General features: G+C 54.9%; 1 protein-coding gene across 1 annotated transcript; it reads left to right on the forward strand.

The window, feature by feature from the left end:
• Positions 1 to 1,870: 1,870 nt before the first annotated feature.
• RASGRP2 (RAS guanyl releasing protein 2) lies at positions 1,871 to 16,393 on the forward strand. The gene is made up of 16 exons (XM_010599072.3): positions 1,871 to 2,062; positions 2,673 to 2,775; positions 3,354 to 3,416; positions 3,808 to 3,939; positions 4,730 to 4,880; positions 5,061 to 5,234; positions 5,397 to 5,513; positions 7,099 to 7,380; positions 8,139 to 8,216; positions 8,478 to 8,600; positions 8,953 to 9,068; positions 14,055 to 14,196; positions 14,527 to 14,563; positions 14,944 to 15,120; positions 15,948 to 16,012; positions 16,170 to 16,393. The coding sequence occupies exons 1-15, from the start codon at positions 1,990 to 1,992 to the stop codon at positions 16,004 to 16,006; spliced, it is 1,827 nt and encodes a 608-aa protein (XP_010597374.1). The 5' UTR covers positions 1,871 to 1,989; the 3' UTR covers positions 16,007 to 16,012; positions 16,170 to 16,393.
• Positions 16,394 to 17,595: the final 1,202 nt, after the last annotated feature.

Consider the following 17,595-nt stretch of genomic DNA (forward strand, 5'->3'; position numbering starts at 1 on the left):
GTGCTGAGCTGTGCAGGGCGGAGGGCAGAGGGGAGGGGGCGCCGCGAGCGGGGGCGGGGCGCGGAGAGGGGCGGGAGGCGGGAGCCGCAGCCGCAGCGAGGCCGGCCGCGGGAGCGCACGGAGGTGGCGCCGGCCCGCCGGGTGCGGGTTCGGTGCGGCGGGTCCCAAGAGTGAGTGAGCGGGGGCGGGCGGGGCGCCGGCGGAGGAGGACCCGGCCCCCAGGGCCTCCCCCGCGGCATAGGGGGGCTGGGGCGGCGGGTGAGTGGGGAGTCTGAGGTGGGGGTCTGGGTAGGAGGGAGCGGCTGGAGAGCTGGGGAGCTCTGGGTGATCCGGGAGAGGGGGCGGCACCCGCTGCGCACTGGGTTCATCGCAGCCACTTCTCAGCAGGACCCTCCCCTGAAGAGCCCATTTGACAGATGAGAAAATTGAGGCTCTGAGAGGCCAAGTGACTCTCAAGGTCACACAGCGAGGAAGCGGCAGAGCTAGTCAGGGACTGCTCTGGGTGGCTCCTAGGAAAAGTCTGCCGAAGAACTCCATTGAGGAGCCCCCAGCCACAAGCCCGGGGGAGTGTGTGTAGGGGCGGGGGTCCTCTCCGTGGTGCAAGGCTTTGCCAGGGCCGGGAGTGGGGGGCGTCAGGGCGCTGGAACCGCCCTGGGCCGCGAAGGAAGCGGGGGGCGGCGGAATGGGCGTGTGTGCGCACCTATGGAGGTGTGAGCATGTGTGTGGGAGAGTGTGCATGCGTGTAGGCGAGCTAGCAGGCTTGTAGGCACACGTGTGCGGATGTCATCGCCTCTGTGGCCCGGGACTCGAGGCTGGCCTGGCTCGAGTGAGCAGCAGTCCGGGAGTCGCGCTCGTGCACGGGTTTGCATTCTGGGGTAGAAGAGCTGGGTATGTGTGCCCGAGGGCTCCTCCGTGCAGGTGTGCATGGGTGTGGGTACCATTGTGTGTGTGAGACGGAGGTTGGGAGGCAAGAGCCTGTGCCCCTTTGTGAACTGGGGGTCTTGCACCCCCATGTGGGTCCGTGTCCTCGGTGAATACCTTGTGTATGGAATGAATGCCTGTCCCTGCATTACTGGTGGTGTCATACACGCACCCGCCACCCCCCATTGCGCTAGCGCCCCCTTTGGGGCGCTCTACTCTGTGCCTGAGTGTGGCCGGCCTGTGAGCGCGTTCACAGTTCGACTGTGCAGGGTGGGGGCCTGGGAGTGGAGCCTAGGAGAGGAAGAGGGCCTGTGGAAGCGCTGAACCGGGACCCCCGAGGCCTTCACGGAGAAGGGGGCCTGGGAGCGCGCGGTTCCCAGGCTCAGGCTTCCCGCTGACGCCTCCGGGCCGCAGCGGGTCCCCCCGCCCCAGGAATGTTTCTCTCACCACTGCAGCCCGCCTCCCCAGGGGCAGGTCCCCGGGGGCCGCCTCAGCCCCGCCTCCTCTTCCCGGGCGCCCACGAGGGGGCGATGCGGGCAGGACGCCTGGGTTCTCTCCTCCCCCCTCTCATCTCAGGGAGAAATTCCTCCGAGGTCCCCTCAGGCTCTGGGTTCCCAAAATAACCCTGCGGGGGAAGGGAGGCTGTGTAGGGAGGGAAGCGGGAGGGGCGCAGAGACGAGCTGCGGAGTGCTGCAGGTGCCTCTGGGAGAGGGGGGCGAGGAGCAGAGGGCCTGCGGGGGGCTGGCTCGTCCTTATCCCCGAGGAGCCCCTGGGCCCTCCGGGGACTCCGAGGGAGGGCCGGAAGCCTCTCGGCAGGTCCGTTTCCCAACCCGCGGGTTGCACCATCCCGGCCGGACCGTTTAACCTGGGGAGTGGCCGCGGCCGACGACTCCGCCCCTGCCCAGCAGGGGGCGTGCCCGCCCCGCCCCATTCCTGCCCGCAGGGACGCTCCCCCGGCCGGCGTCTCCGCAGACTCGGGTTCTGCCTCTCCCGGGACAGGGGTCCGGTCCGAGTCCGTGGGAGGCTCCCGGAGCGCATCTTGGGCCCAGCCCACCCGCGCCTGCGGCCATGGCGGGCACCCTGGACCTGGACAAGGGCTGCACGGTGGAGGAGCTGCTTCGCGGCTGCATTGAAGCCTTCGGTGAGTGGCACGGGAGGGCACACCCAGCTGAGCCCAGCCTGAGCCCGAACCCGGGACCCTGCCTCCCAGCGCAGACCCCTGGCCGGGACCCACCCAGCGCCGCACCCTGCAGCGAAAGCCTCTTCCTCATCCCAGGGTAGAGAGACACACAGGCTTCAGACAACTAAAACATTACCCAGACCCAGTTTGCCCGAGCCGGCCTTGAAGGAGGCCCCGGGGTCCCCAGACTCTGACATGAGCGACATTATCTGTCTCGGGGGGGATCCGGAGGAACTCGCCATCTCCGGCCCGGGAGCTGTTTCCGGCTGATGGGGGGCGGCCTATCTGGTGCAGGGATGCCCCTTCCCCCAGCACTCAGGAAATGACCTCTGGACTGTTGACCCCGGGAAACCCAGGCTCTTTCCTTCCCAGCTGGTTCCCCTCTGGACCATGGGCCTGGCCCGGACGCCTCCCACCCCCTGCTGCTCAGATCCAGCCTGTTCGGGAGGGGGCGGGGTCAGGAATGCCCCCGGAGGGGCCAGATGCGGGGTGGGGGCGCTGGGGGTAGTGTCGGGGACCACAGCTGCGGGACCAAGGGTCAACCCGCTTCTCTTTGACTCCTCGGAGTTAGATGACTCTGGGAAGGTGCGGGACCCGCAGCTGGTACGAATGTTCCTTATGATGCACCCCTGGTACATCCCCTCCTCTCAGCTGGCGGCAAAACTGCTCCGCATATATCCTTGGCGGGCCTGGCCGGGGCCCCCGGAGTCCGAGTCCCTGAGCGAGCCCGGCTGTCCAGCCCCAACCCGACAGAGCTTCGCTCCCGGAATGTAGGCCCCGCCTATATCCCAGAATTCAGGCTGCGCCCCAGACTCCCTCTAGGGCCTAGACTCCACCCCTCGCAGCTCAGGCCCCGCCCTCAGACTCTCTCCCCCTACCTCAGCCTTGGTCCCCTAATTCTCCCTAGAGTCTAGGACCTGCCCTGCTCCCAACCCAGGCCCCAGCTCTTGCCTCTCTCCCAAAACCCAGACCCTGCTCTCGGTCTCCCTCCAGGACCTAGGCCCCACCCCCACGCCCCCTCCCGAAGCTCAAGCCTCCTCATCCTCAGAACCCAGGTCTTGCCCTCAGCTTCTTTCTAGAACTCCAGCCGCGTCCCACCCCAGGCACCGCCCCACCCCAGGCACCCCCCCCCCCAGTACGTCTCCTAGAACCAAGCCTCGCCCCGAGCCCCCTCTCCCCCAATTCAGGCCCCATTTTCCCTGACTTGCTAGAGGTAGGCTCCATCTTTGTATTCCTTAACTCTGGCCTTTACCTACCAACAATCCCGGAAGGACAACTCCAATTCACTGCAGGTGAAAACGTGTCACCTGGTCAGGTGAGTTCCTCCTGAGGCTCTCTTCCCTACTTTTGCAACCTTCTCCTCAGGCTTCAGACTCTGATGGGCCTGAGGGTGGAAAGAGCATAGTTCTGGGAGCTGGGTCATGTGAGGTTGAATCCCGGCTCTGCCCGTGGGGGGCTGTGCCTCCAGAGCCTTGCCCCTTTTTCTGACTGGGCCTTGTTTTTCTTATCTGGCCAATGCCGGGTGGATGTCTCAAGGGGCTGCTGTAAAGAGGAAGGAAAAGCTGGCTGGGGAGGGGGCAGGGGAACACAGTTGGAGCCATGACAGGCGTCCCTTCCTCCTTGGAGGACTACAATCCTCATGAGCTCCTTGGACAGCCCTTTGGGGCGGGGGAATGGCTGCCTTAGGTGACTCCGCCCTCCACCAGGTACTGGATCTCGGCATTCCCAGCGGAGTTTGACTTGAACCCTGAGCTGGCTGAGCAGATCAAGGAGTTGAAGGCTCTGCTAGACCAAGAGGGGAACCGGCGGCACAGCAGCCTCATCGATATCGAGAGCGTGTGCGTGAGGCGGGGGGAGCTTGGAGGGCTGAAGCCGGGCTCTCAGCATTCCACACCATCTGCGCTTAATAAATGTTTGTTGAATTGAATGAATGAGGGTCATGTCACTCTCTTGCTTAAACACCTTCCATGGTTCCCTATCACCTTCAGAGCTCCTCAGCTGGGCATTCCAAACCCTTCACAGCCCTGGGCCAGCCTGGCTTTCCTGACTCATCTCCCACCACCCATCCCATGCACTTCATACCCTGGCTATGTGGGCCCGTGCACCATCCTCTGAGCCTGCTACTTACCCCTGCTCATAACCGTTCCATTTGCCTTCTCCCTGTTATCAAGACTCAGCCCGAGTTTGAAGTTTCCGCGGGTTCTCCCAGGGCAGCGGAAGTAGTTCTTTCCTCATTCCCGTGGCACTTCGTACAGATGCCTGTACAAAGACCTCTGCACGTGTAGCGCGGTCCTGTGACTATTGTTTCTGTGTCTGTCACCGTCAGTAGACTGTGAGGTCAAGGGCAGGGCCTGTGTCTTGTGCACCTGTTTCCTCAGTGGCTCGCACAGTGCCTGGCACAGAGTACCTTTTCCCTAAATGTTGAAACGATGTTTCATGTAAACTTTCCATGTGTTGAGCGCATGACCAGGAGAGACACTGAGGACTTAGCGGAATGGGACAGCATTGCTTAGGACAGTGCCTCGCACCGTATGGTCCTCAGTCGGCTTGAGTGACATGTTTGCGTGAGTGTGGGGCTGTGAGGGGTGGGGATCCGTGGCAAAGGGCTCACTCCCCCTGCCCCTCCAGCCCCACCTACAAGTGGAAGCGGCAGGTGACCCAGCGGAACCCCGTGGCTCAGAAAAAGCGCAAGATGTCTCTGTTGTTCGACCACCTGGAGCCCATGGAGCTGGCAGAGCATCTCACCTACTTGGAGTATCGCTCCTTCTGCAAGATCCTGGTATGGCCCCAGGGCCTGCAGTCAGGGGCAGTACAGCTGGGGAGGGGATTCTGGCATGGGTGGGGTCCCTGGGGTAGGCTGGGGCTTCGGCGGAACCAGCACAGGGCAGCCGGAGGGCAGCAGCGGCCAGCGGTGGGAGGCGGGGGAGCTGCGAGGCACTGAGGTCCTTCCCGCCTGCAGTTCCAGGACTATCACAGTTTCGTGACTCACGGCTGCACCGTAGACAACCCGGTCCTGGAGCGGTTCATCTCCCTCTTCAACAGTGTCTCGCAGTGGGTGCAGCTTATGATTCTCAGCAAGCCCACAGCCCCACAGCGGGCCCTGGTCATCACGCACTTTGTTCACGTGGCAGAGGTGCCTTCCCCCACCTCCCCCTGCCCTGTTGCCCAAATCCACCAGCCTCCCCAGTTGCCAGTTGGGCTAAGGCCCTCCTCCGCACTAACCCACTGCCTCCTCCCCAGAAAGTAGGGCCCCATTCAGTGACTCTCTGCCTCCCCTCCCCCATCTGCCCCCCAGAAGCTGCTGCAGCTGCAGAACTTCAACACGCTAATGGCTGTGGTTGGGGGCCTGAGCCACAGCTCCATCTCCCGCCTCAAGGAGACCCACAGTCATGTCGGCCCTGAAACCGTCAAGGTGCCTGGGATGGGGATGGGAAGGGGCATCCCTGGGGGCTGGGCACTACTGCCCTCATTTGACAGATGAGGAGACTGAAGCTCGAGAGTTTAAATGCTTTTCCCAGGTTGCACCATGATAGTGGCAGATTGGGGACTTTAGGTCTGCCTGACTCCAGAGCTGTGCTTTCTTCTCCTTCATCTTTTATTTATTTATTTATTTTAACGTATCAGGTGATAGAATAAACATAGAAAAGTACATAAAACATATGTGCATTTAAAGGGGAATTATAAAGAAAAAACCTGTGTAACCACCACCCAGGGCAAGAACATTGCCAGCCCCCAGAAGCTCCCAGCAGCTTAGAGCATAACTCCCCCCCTCCGCCCCCACCGGAGGAAACCACTGTTGTGACCTTTGTGGAGATGATAACCTTGCTTGTCTTTATAGCTTTCCTACCTAGGCAGGCATTCCAAAACAGCGTGCTCTTTTGTTGCCTACTTCTGAACTTTCTGGAGCTAGAATCAGAGGTCCCTGAATGGCGCAGTTTGTGCTCCAGTACTAAAGATTGGCGGTTGGAATCCACCGCCCAGTGCCACGGAAGAAAGACCTGGCGATCTGCTTCCATAAAGATTGCAGCCAAGAAAACCCTATGGAGCAGTCCTGCTCTGTCACACACTGGGTCTCCATGAGCTGGAATTGACTCAATAGCAGTGTTTTAGTTTTTTTTTTTTTTTATAACTGGAATCATGTGTATTTTTTTAATGTCTTGCTTCTTTCACTTCACGCGGTAGCAAGCAGGGGTAGATTACCCAGTGAGCAAGTTACGCACGGGTTTACTTCTGCTTACTTACTAATCTGAGGTACATAACTGCACCTGTTTTCACCACAGCAAAGATCTAGAACAAACAATTTCACATGGGTTTTTACCACATCAAAGATATGTAATTAACAATTTCACATGGGTTTCACCACATCACTGGTTTGGTGTGTTCTAGGTTTGGGTGAAACCAGTGTGAAATTGTTCATTGCAGACTAGTAAGTAAACACAAGTAAGCCGGTGTGGACCTTGCTTACTGGTTAATCCACTCCTGGTGGGGAGATCCGTACGTTTTGTTCTGTGGAGCAATTGTTCGTTCCTTTTCTTTTCGTTGCCATATAATATTTCATTGTAAGTCTCTACCCCAATTCATGTATCTACTCTACTGTTGAACATTCGAGTTTTTGGCTGTTACGAACAACACAACTAAGAACGTTCTTCTAGGTCATTGTCCTGTGCTGCCTTGCCTCCTTGAGCCTCAGTTTCTTTTTCTGTTAAATGTTGATGATAATCTGTGCCCAGGCCTGGTGTTCAGGTGTGGTATTTGGCAGTGTGTGTTGCCTTGAGTCTGTGACCTATGAACTCTGACCCCAGGGGCTGAGGGAGTCAGTGCTGAGGGACAGTAAGGAAGGATTTGAACCTTCACCCCTCCTTAGCCCTGACTACTCATCCTCTCCCACATTTCCAGGGCTGGGGGTGGGGGAGAGGGTGGTGGTTGAGCTAGTGAACAAGTGTGTATGTGTCTGTGTGTGTTTGTGTGTGTGACTCCCACCACTCTCTGCCCCCCAGCTTTGGGAAGGTCTGACGGAGCTAGTGACGGCCACAGGCAACTATGGCAACTACCGGCGCCGGCTGGCAGCCTGTGTGGGCTTCCGCTTCCCCATCCTGGGTGTGCACCTCAAGGACCTGGTGGCCCTGCAGCTGGCACTGCCTGACTGGCTGGACCCTGCCCGGACCCGGCTCAATGGGGCCAAGATGAAGCAGCTGTTCAGCATCCTGGAGGAGCTGGCCATGGTGACCAGCCTGCGGCCGCCAGTGCAAGCCAACCCTGACCTGCTGAGCCTGCTCACGGTGAGGGGCTTGGGGGTTTGGAAGCAGCGTTGACAATTACTCCTGCCCCTGGGTTTATGTGAGGCTCTGAGCTCTGCTTTGGGTTCTAAGCTGTGGCCGGTGTTCTGTGCTCTGAGCTGGGCTCCAGGCTTCAGATGGGGCTGTGGACTGAGGTCTGACCACTAGCTGGCATGTAGACCTCAGGCTGGTTTGAGGTTGGGCCGGGGTCCTGGGTTGAGTTCCTGGCAGGTGTGTTCTAGGTTTGGGATTAAGCTCTGGGTTCTGGGTGCTGGGGTGGCATCTAGACATGGTCCTGGGCTCTAAGGTTCTTGCTCTGAGCAAAGACATGGTCTTAGGGTCTAGGTTGGGTATTGGGTTCTAGTCTAGATCTGGACTAGGTATTAGATATTGGGCTAGGGCTTAGGTTTTAGGGTTTGTAGTGAATTCTTAGCTGCTTCAAGGCTCTGGACTGGGGTCAGGGTTGAATTCTGAATGCTGGCTGAATTCTAGGCTGGGGGTGAATTTCAGAGATCTAGGTTGGGTTCTGGCCTAAATTTTTGGCTGAGATCTTGAAAGTGGGTTGTGTTCAAGGTTTGGGGTCAAGTTACGGTTTTGGGTTGTGGCTAGGCTGGCTTGTGGGTACTGGGTGTGTTCTGAGTTGGGCTTTGGGGCGAGTCTAGTTTCTGAACCTGATTCTGAGCTGTGACTCTAGGCTGTAGGCAGTGGGCTCCTGAGAACAACGAGGGCCAGGAGGGTGTGATCAGATCTGTATGTCCCAGGTGTCTCTGGACCAGTATCAGACAGAGGACGAGCTGTACCAGCTGTCCCTACAGCGGGAGCCGCGCTCCAAGTCCTCGGTGAGGGAAGGGATCCCTGCTTCTCCACTCTTCACATCCTCTTCCCGGCCTCCACCTCTGCCCCACCCAAGAACCCTGGGATAGGAGGACAGGAAGAGCTCTTAGAAGCTATCTCACTCTTTCTGCTTGTTGGACAGATGGGGACACTGAGGCCTGGGTGGTGGCAGTGACCTTAGGCAGGATCCCTTCTCCCCCGGAGGTTGCCCTGAATCCTGGGCTCCCACTACCTCTGGCTCTAGCTCAGCCTGGCCATTCTCACAGCCAACCAGCCCCATGAGCTGCACCCCGCCTCCCCGGCCCCCAGTGCTAGAGGAGTGGACCTCAGCTGCCAAGCCCAAGCTGGACCAGGCCCTCATGGTAGAGCACATTGAGAAGATGGTGGAGGTGAGACTCTGGGGTGGCCGGTTCCAGAGCCTGGGGGCTGGGAGATAAGTCCACTGGTGGAAGTAATGGTCAATACGGTGGGCTTTGCCAGAGCACCACCATGGGAACCACCCTAGTGACACATCTGAGGGCCAGTGCTCTGTCTCCAGAAAGCACAGGGCTAGCAGGTTGGCTGCATGGAGCCGAGATGCTGATGGGGGGAGCTGGGTGGGGAGGTGGTGGGGAAGCTGGACAGCTGCCCACATCTCAGAGACAGCCTTTGTAACACGGATTGGGAGTGTGGGAAGGGGTAAGGCCTGATGCCCCTCCTGCTCTGCCCGCTCCCAGCCGTGTGTCCCTCTGTGCCCCCCAGTCCGTGTTCCGGAACTTCGATGTTGATGGGGACGGCCACATCTCACAGGAGGAGTTCCAGATCATTCGTGGAAACTTCCCTTACCTCAGCGCCTTTGGGGACCTGGACCAGAACCAGTGAGGAGGCCCGGAGGGCTGGGGCTGGGGGAGAGGGAAGGCCGCCCAGCCCGCTTCCCCTTGGGCTTCTGTTTCCTCACGTGCAAGCTGAGGCTCTTGAACCAGATGGTCCTGGCAAAGGAAAGCACCAATGTGGAGAGGGGCTCTTATTCTGGTGGGGAGGCAGCCAGCTGTGCAGGCTCAGTGTTACCTCACTCATTCCGACAGATGAGGGGCTCCGCCTGAATCCTGCAAAGACTATGGCCTGGGGACTGTTGCTACAAAAATGTTGTTTTATTTCTAGAGTTCACAGCTGGCAAAAGTGTGGGGAAGTCGAGCTCCTTGGTAGCCTGTTGTAATGAATAGATAAGAAAGGCCTGTAATTAGCAGCACCGGCTTGCTTATCAACAGTCCATAGGCTGACAATTTGGAAAAACAGCTGGTTTTCTTAAGTAGGTTAAACATGCCCCCCGGCAACCATGCCCCCTACCCCTGCTTTGTTGAGCAGACAAAGCTCAAATCAGAATGAACAGTCCACCCCAGGTCGTTTTTTTTTTTTTTCTTTTTATTACCTGTATTTGCAAAATCTTATTTTTTTCAAATTATAAAAATTGGTGGTAAAAAAAAAAAAAAAAATCCAGATAGTGAGATAAGCTCCCTCCCACCTTTGCCACCAGAAGACGTAACTCTCCTAACGTTGTCAACAATGTCAAGGGCTTGGCAATACGTGTATCCTTCCAGTCTTTTTTTCCATGCTGGTGCGAATCGATACACATTTTGTTTATTTGGTGTCTGCTTCATGGACAACTGAGATTAGAGTATAAATCTACTTCTGCCCTTGGCTTTTCGTGGTGGTTGTTTGTTTTTCCTCTCAGAGCTGGAGCAGAGGTGGATAGGTTCCACCCTGTCTCCCCAGGGAGGCGGGTGGGTTTTTTCCAGGCCCCTTTTTTTGGTGATGGTGCAGGCTTTGAGACCTTTGTCTTCTCGGATTTGTGTTATTTGTAGAAAAGCCCTTCCACCACCAGTTGCCATCAAGTCAGTTCCAACTCATGGTGACTCAGGTGTGTCAGAGTAGAACTGTGTTCCACAGGGTTTTCAATGACTGATTTTTTTTGGAAGATGCCAGGCCTGTCTTCGGAGGCACCTCAGGGTGGACTTGAACCTCTAACCTTTTGGTTAGCAGCTGAGCATATTCATCATTTGTACCACCCAGGGACTCCCAGAAAGGCCCTTATTCCCCTCAAGATTACAAAAATTCTCTATACTTTTGTAATTTTATTTTTTATATTTGTATTCTCAAATTGGCAGGAATTTAGTTTTCAGGCACAGTGGGAGGAAGGAATTGGGGTTTGTATTTTATTTTTTATGGAATGGACAGTTGTTCTAGTGCCCTATTGATTTGAAGGACCACCTGGATCACATTATGGGCCTCCAAATACAACAGGTGGAATTTTCCAGGGCACCCTTTCAATGAGGGTGCAGCCCCTTGAGACCATTGAGGGGCCCAGCTTCACACGGGGACCTCAGCCTTAATTCCCTACCTCTCCCAGGCCCCAGGGTCCTGTGGCCTGGGACTCTTGCTACAATAGACTTGTGCCTGCCCGGCCCCTGGTTGGGTACAAAACCAGCACCTGTCTCATCAGGAGGGTAACCAGCAACTCCCTCCCACAGCAGCTGCTGTTCAGGCCCCAACTCACTGCCTCATTCTAACGCTCCGTCTTTGTTTCTGGAACCATTTCCTTCTTGCAAACACACCTATGCATTGAAAACAATTTTTGATCTGTTTTAGCCAGTATTTCTAGATGTTCCTAGAAGTGGGGTTTTGGGGTTTTTTTAAATCACTGTCTTGTCAGAACTGCATACCTGGTTTGTTTGTTCTTTTTCTTGTCACTTAACCCTTTAGCATGCACATCGTAATTCATGCCCTCATTCTTTAGGGCGGCTGCAGAGCAGCCTGAGGGGCAGCTGGGCTCTCATCTACCTGCCCCTTCTCCTGCCGATGAACATGTAGGCTGTTGCCAGTTTTTTGCTATTCTGTGCTGTGCTGCTGTGAGCGTCTTTCTACCGATGCACTCCAGCCAGCTTTTCTGTAGGAGAAATTCCTAGAAGTGGGATAATTGGAACAAAAGATATGCACATTCTAAATTAGGAGAGAGACTGCCAAACTGACCTCAGACAGGGTTGTACCAGTTCGCAGCCACATCACCAGTTACCAGTGCCCGTTGCCAAACTTCCTTGCCAACACCGGGTGCTATAATAAGCTGAAAAATGTTTACTAGTCTGATCGGCAAATGGTATCTTGGTTCAATTTGCATTTCTTTAATATTAGTGGGGGTGGGGCATCTTTTCATATGTTTATTGGTCATTTGTATTTCTCATGTTAATTGCCTGTTCATAGTCTTTGTTCATTATTCTGCTGGGTTGTTGGTCTTTTTTGCATTGATTTTTAGAATCTCTGTTAATGGATATTAACTCTTTCCTGTTGAATGTGTTTGAAAATATTTTCTTCCCGTCTGTCATTTATGTCGTCTTATTCCATATAAAATTGAAAACTTGTTATGTGCTCAACATGTCCGTCTTTTCCTTTTTGGCTTCTGAGATTTGTGTCATTTGTAGAAAGGCCCTTTCACCATCAGTTGCCACTGAGTCAATTCTAACTCATGGTGGCCCGTGTGTGTTTAGAGTAGAACTGTGCTGCGCTCCTTGGAAACTCTATGGGGCAGTTCTACTCTGTCCTATCGGGTTGCTATGAGTTGGAATCGACTCGATGGCAGTGGGTTTTTGGGTGCTCCACAGGGTTTTCAATGGCTGAGTTTTCAGAAGTAGATTGCCAGGCCTTTCTTCCAAGATGCCTCTGGGTGGACTCTACCTTTTGGCTAGCAGCTGGGCATGTTAATCATTTGCACCACCCAAAGACTCCCAGAAAGGCCCTTATCCCCTCAGGATTACAAAAATCTTCTCCTATACCTTTACAGATACTTTCGTAGTTTTATTTTTTTACATTTGTATTCTCAGTTTGGCAGGAGTTTAGTTTTCAAGCACAGTGGGAGGAAGGAATCTAGGTTTATATATATATTTCTGTCCCAATGCCCTACTGATCTGAAGGACCACCTGGATCATATTATGGGTCCCCAAATACAACAGGTGGAAGTTTCCAGGCCACCCTTTCAGTGAGGGTGCAGCCCCTTCAAGACTTTTGAGGGCCCCAGCTTCACACAGGACCCTCAGCCCCAGGTGAAATAACTCCCACTGGCTGAGGATATGGGCCTGTACAGGCACTGCCATAAACACTGTGTGTACATTATCTGCCTTATTAACACCCATGGAAGCAGCAGTCAAGAAATCAAACGACATACTGCACTGGGCAAATCTGCGGCAAAAGACCTCTTTGAAACGTTAAAAAGCAAAGATGTCACCTTGAAGACTAAGGTGCACCTGATCCAAGCCCTGGTATTTTCAGTCACTTCATATGCATGGGAAAGCTGGACAATGAAGAAGATTCAAGAAGAATTGATGCATTTGAATTATCGTGATGGTGAAGAATATTGAATATACCATGGAATACCAGCAGAACAAACAAATCTATCTTGGAAGAAGCACAACCAGAATGTTCTTTAGAAGCGAGGATGGCAGGACTTCATTTTATGTACTTTGGACATGTTATCAAGAGGGACCAGTCCCTGGAGAAGAACATCATGCTTGGTAAAGTAGAGGGTCAGCGAAAAAAGAGAAGGACCCTCGATGAGATGGATTGACATGACACAGTGGCAGCAACAATTGTGAGGCTGGCGCAGGACTGGGCAGTGTTTCATTCTGTCGTATATAGGGTCACTATAAGCCAGGACTGACTCAATGGCACCTAACAACATCTCATTAAATTGACAAGAACCCCAGGCGATGTAGGAACTATAATTATCCCTATTTATAGATGAGGAAGAAGTCCTCGTGGTGTAGTGGTTAAGCACTTGGCTGCTAACCAAAAGGTCAGTGATTCGAACCCATCAGCCGCTCCTCGGAAAAAAGATGTGGCAGTCTGTCTCCATAAAGATTAAACCAAAAAAACCCCAAACCCATTGCTGTTGACTGGGTTTCGACTCATAGTGACCCTGTAGGACAGAGTAGAACTGCCCCATAGGGTTTCCAGGGCTGTAAATCTTTACAGAAGCAGATTGCCACATCTTTTTCCTCTACAGAGTGGCTGGTTGGTAGGTTCAAATCACAAACCTTTCAGTTAGCAGCTAAGTACGTTAACCACTGTACCACCAGGGCTCCTTAGGTAAAGGTTACAGCCTTGGAAACCCTATGGGTAGTTCTACACTGTCCTGTAGGGTCGCTGTGAGTTAGAATCAACTCGATGGCAAAGGATTTGGTTTGGTTTTTGGCTTGTAGATGAGGAAACTGTGGCGCCGGGAGATAAACCAGCCTGAGGTCACATGGCCAGGAAGTAGTAGAGCTGGGATCAGAACTGAGGTCTGTCTATCTCCAGAGTCCATGCTGGCTCTTTCCCCAAAATATGTTAATAGGTGATAAGAGGGTCCTGTGGAAAACCCTGGTGTGTTTCCTGGAGGATTATGCAAGAGGGGATGGGCCAGCTTGTACCAATCTCACCTGGCCCCAGAGCTCATCAGAAGGGTCTGAGTTCTCAGAGTTCCCAGTGGTGTTCCACAGAGCACACCTGGTGAAGCAGAGGCGGATGCCGGGGGCGCACAGCCCCTTTTCGTTTACATACCAACTCTGTGAGGTGGGCAGGGCGGGAATTATTATCCCCACTTTTCTGAGGAGGAAGCCAAGGGAAAGTGACTTCCTTAAGACCACACGACTGGTCAATGACAGCTGCTAAATCTGCCCGACTCTGAGTTTAGTGCTCTTTCTTTTCCCTGCCAGGCGCCCCAAGTCAGGAGTTCGTAAGGACTTTTCATTTGGTAGGGGGATTTCCCAGTGGGAGGGTTAGGCAGCTGAGGGCGGTCTAGGAGAGGGCTCACGCTGAGGCTCCCCCTCCCCGCGCAGGGACGGCTGCATCAGCAGGGAGGAGATGGTCTCCTACTTCCTGCGCTCCAGCTCCGTGCTGGGCGGCCGCATGGGCTTCGTACACAACTTCCAGGAGAGCAACTCCCTGCGGCCGGTTTCCTGCCGCCACTGCAAGGCCTTGGTGAGTCCCCGCCCATGCCCCGCCCCTTCGGCCGTGGCCACGCCCACACAGGCCCGCCTCCGGTTCTGGCCCTGCCCCTCCCTTGCTAGCGCCTTCTCAGCCGGGCAAACTATTAATTCCACCTTTCTATAGGGTCGCTATGAGTCGGAATCTACTGGATGGCGCTGGGTTTGGGTTTTTTTTTTTTTTTTTGGCCTTTCCTCTCGATGCTCTGCACCTGGCCCTAGTGTCCCAGAGAGGGTCAGTCCTAGTCCCCGCCCTCTAGAAAGTGGAGGCAGGTCATCCCCTCTAAGTCCCCGCCCCTCAGCATGGACCTCTCTTCTATTTCAGATCCTAGGCATCTACAAGCAGGGCCTGAAATGCCGAGGTGAGATGGAAGGGTAGGGCTGCTGGGCTGAGTGGACAAGAAAGGTTTTCTTGGAGAGTGGCTATCTGGGTGGAGAGTCTTATTTTGGTGGAGCAGTTGCCATGGAGTGAAGTTTCTTAAATGGGGAGAAGCATGCCGATTGATGTGAAGGGTTTCTTTTAAGACAGCTTTTATCTTGGTAAGGCAGCTGCCCAGGGACAGAGAATTCTGGAGAGGGCATAGACTGGTGAGTGGGTTGAAGAGAGGACTTTAGAAGGAGACTCTTATTTTGGTGGGGCAGCTGCTCAGGAGAAACACGGGAGAGGTGCAGGCCTGCACAATGGGATGGAGGGTGTTCTGACCAGCGGTCCCTGCCTGGGCTCCTCCTCTGCCTCCACTAGCCTGTGGTGTGAACTGCCACAAACAGTGCAAAGATCGCCTATCAGTCGAGTGCCGGCGCCGTGCCCAGAGCATGAGTCTGGAGGGGTCTGCACCCTCACCCTCACCCACACACACACACCACCGGGCCTTCAGCTTCTCCTTGCCTCGGCCGGGCAGGAGAGGCTCCCGGCCTCCAGGTAAGCATGGGTCTCATTCTTTACTGTTCTGGGGAGGGGGGGAGGCAGCATGCTGTGGCAAAGTATTAGTTTATCCAGGATTGTAATTCTCTTATTTTGGGGGGGGGGTGATGAAGAAGGGTTAGACAGGTAAGGGTGCCAGAAGGTTGCCAGGGAACCCTCTACTTTCTGAGGCTGGGGAGGAGAAAAACTCTTATTTATAAAGAAGCATGAAATGAAAGGGGCTTCAAAGCCCCAGCTGCACTCTTATTTTGTAGGGGGATTGACAAAGAATTAGAAAGGGTGTTATCTGAGCCATTTGGCTGCCCTGGAGGCCACTCTGGGAAAAGTCACTTGCTCTGATAATTTCCCAGTGGCTATCTTGGGGTCTCTGGTGGTTTGGGGTCAGTTTGCTGAATGACAGTTTGCCACCTGGTTATTTGCGGAGAACAGTGTCCACAACTAAGATGGTTGACCATAACTGTTTGGGTTGGGGTAAGTCCTCAAAAATAGAGGCAGACACAGGGCATAAGTCCTCCAAACCAGAAGAGAAAACCATTTGCACTGAGCCTTCCAGAAGTGCTGGTATCTAAAATGTGAAACACACACAAAACCGACATTTAAGCAAACTGCTCTGACAGATCTGCGGCTGCAAAAAAGCTGCGGCAAACTGAAAACGGAAAAAATGCCTCAAAAACTGGGCCATTCGGTCAGCCGGTGAATTGATTTTTGGTGGATGGGTTTGCTTCCGGGATGGGGTGAGGTGCCTTCGGCGTGTAGGGGGAAGGGCTGCTGAGGTCACAGGGACCGGGAGTTGGTTCTGTGACACCCCCTCTCCCCCACTGCAGAGATCAGAGAGGAGGAGGTGCAGGCCGTGGAGGATGGCGTGTTTGACATCCACTTGTAATAGGCGGTGAGTCCTCCTGGGGCCTGCCCGGAGCCTCCCCACTGAGGGCAGTGAGGGTAGGGATAGCAGGGAAACCGGCGCTTGGTCCAAATGGCCCACGCTGGGTGGACTCCTGCCTTGCTGGGGAGGGTCTCCCTCACAACCTCTGTTTTTCTCTTCCCAGCTGTGACCAATTCCAGAACTCATGTCTGCCTTGGAGAAAAGACTTGGACCAGAGCAGGGAGTGCTGGGGCAGGAGGCTGGGGCTGGGGTGGGGGTGGCATGCAACTGAGGGTAGGCAGGGCCAGGGCTGGAGTCCCTAAGGTTGTACAGACTCTTGTGAATATTTGTATTTTCCAGATGGAATAAAAAGGCCCGTGTAATTAACCTGAAATCAGAGCCTAGACTCCTGGGGGGGCTGGAATCCTTAGGGACTAGAATCTTGGGCTCTAGAACTTTGTGGCTAGAGGATCTGGAATCTCACGTGTCTGGAATCTTGTTGTTGTTATGTTGTTAGGTGCCCTGGAGTCCTTTCCAACTCATAGCAACCTTACGTATAACAGAAGGAAACGTCGCCCAGTCCTGCGCCATCCTCACAATTCTTGCTATGTTTGGGCCCCTTGTTGCAGCTACTGTGTCAGTCCATCTCGTTGAGGCTGTTCCTCTTTTTCGCTGACCTTTGGGAGACTAGAATCTTGGGTAGAATTAGAAAACCTTGGAACATAAGAATTTTGGGGGTGGTTCTAGAATCTTGAGGAGTCCAGAACCTTGGGAGTCTAAAACTGGAAACGAGAGCATCTTTGCACCCCAGAATTGCTGGGTCCAAGTGGTTATCTACACCCATCACCTTCAGTGCACAGCTGGAATTCTCTTCCTTAACAGGTGGTCTTTCAGTCTCTGCTTGAACAGCTCATTACAGAGAACTTTGTGGGGAGGGAGGGAGAGGAGCAGCCCAGAGTGCTGGCTGGGATAGGGAGGGGGAAGGCCCAGGGCAGCCTGGGGCACCTACTAGGCTTTCAGGCCCCAGGGTGGGGCCTGCACTCCCTGGGCAGGCAGCCTCCTGGCCTGTGCTTCTGCCAGCCGGAAGGACAGTGATTTCCAGAGGAAACGCATATTGATCCTGTTCTCAGCCTCTGGCGGCCTCTCCCAAGCCGGCCCTTCCCTCCTGAGCTTGCAGTGGAGGTTTTGGGGGTCACCACTGCCTGACGGACGAGTGCTAACACCCCTTCGAAGGATGCTGTGGGTAGGGAGGGTGGGCTGGGGATCTTCTGATGATTCCGAAGCTGGGCCTGGCTGCCCTTGGGGTCAGGAGGCTCAGCAGACAGCAGCCTTGGGAATGGGAACTACCTCCCCCTACCATGCTGGGGGTGCCTTACAGCAGCTGCGGGAGTGTCCTGGGGGTGGAGGCCTGAGTACCCCCAAATGCAAAGCACGTATCTGTGGGCCTGACAATGGCCTCAGTGCCCCAGCGAATGCCACAGTCCCCTTCCCGCAGGGCTCCCTCCTCCCTCTGCATCTCCCTCTTTGAGAACCCCACTTCCCCTGGCCTATTTCTCATTTTAAGTCACCCTCTCTCCTTGTTACATTACATCTCAGGGGAAGCCCTGTCC

The sequence above is a fragment of the Loxodonta africana genome, chromosome 7 (genome assembly GCF_030014295.1).
Source record: "Loxodonta africana isolate mLoxAfr1 chromosome 7, mLoxAfr1.hap2, whole genome shotgun sequence".
In the NCBI taxonomy this organism is placed as follows: Eukaryota; Metazoa; Chordata; class Mammalia; order Proboscidea; family Elephantidae; genus Loxodonta; species Loxodonta africana.

Excerpts from the sequence above, each read along its gene's own strand:
- RASGRP2 (XM_010599072.3), top strand. The coding sequence starts at position 1,990 with ATGGCGGGCACCCTGGACCTGGACAAGGGCTGCACGGTGGAGGAGCTG. Across the intron at positions 5,514-7,098 it reads TCGGCCCTGAAACCGTCAAG|CTTTGGGAAGGTCTGACGGA; the intron begins GTGCCTGGGATG and ends TCTGCCCCCCAG. Across the intron at positions 8,217-8,477 it reads AGCCGCGCTCCAAGTCCTCG|CCAACCAGCCCCATGAGCTG; the intron begins GTGAGGGAAGGG and ends CCATTCTCACAG.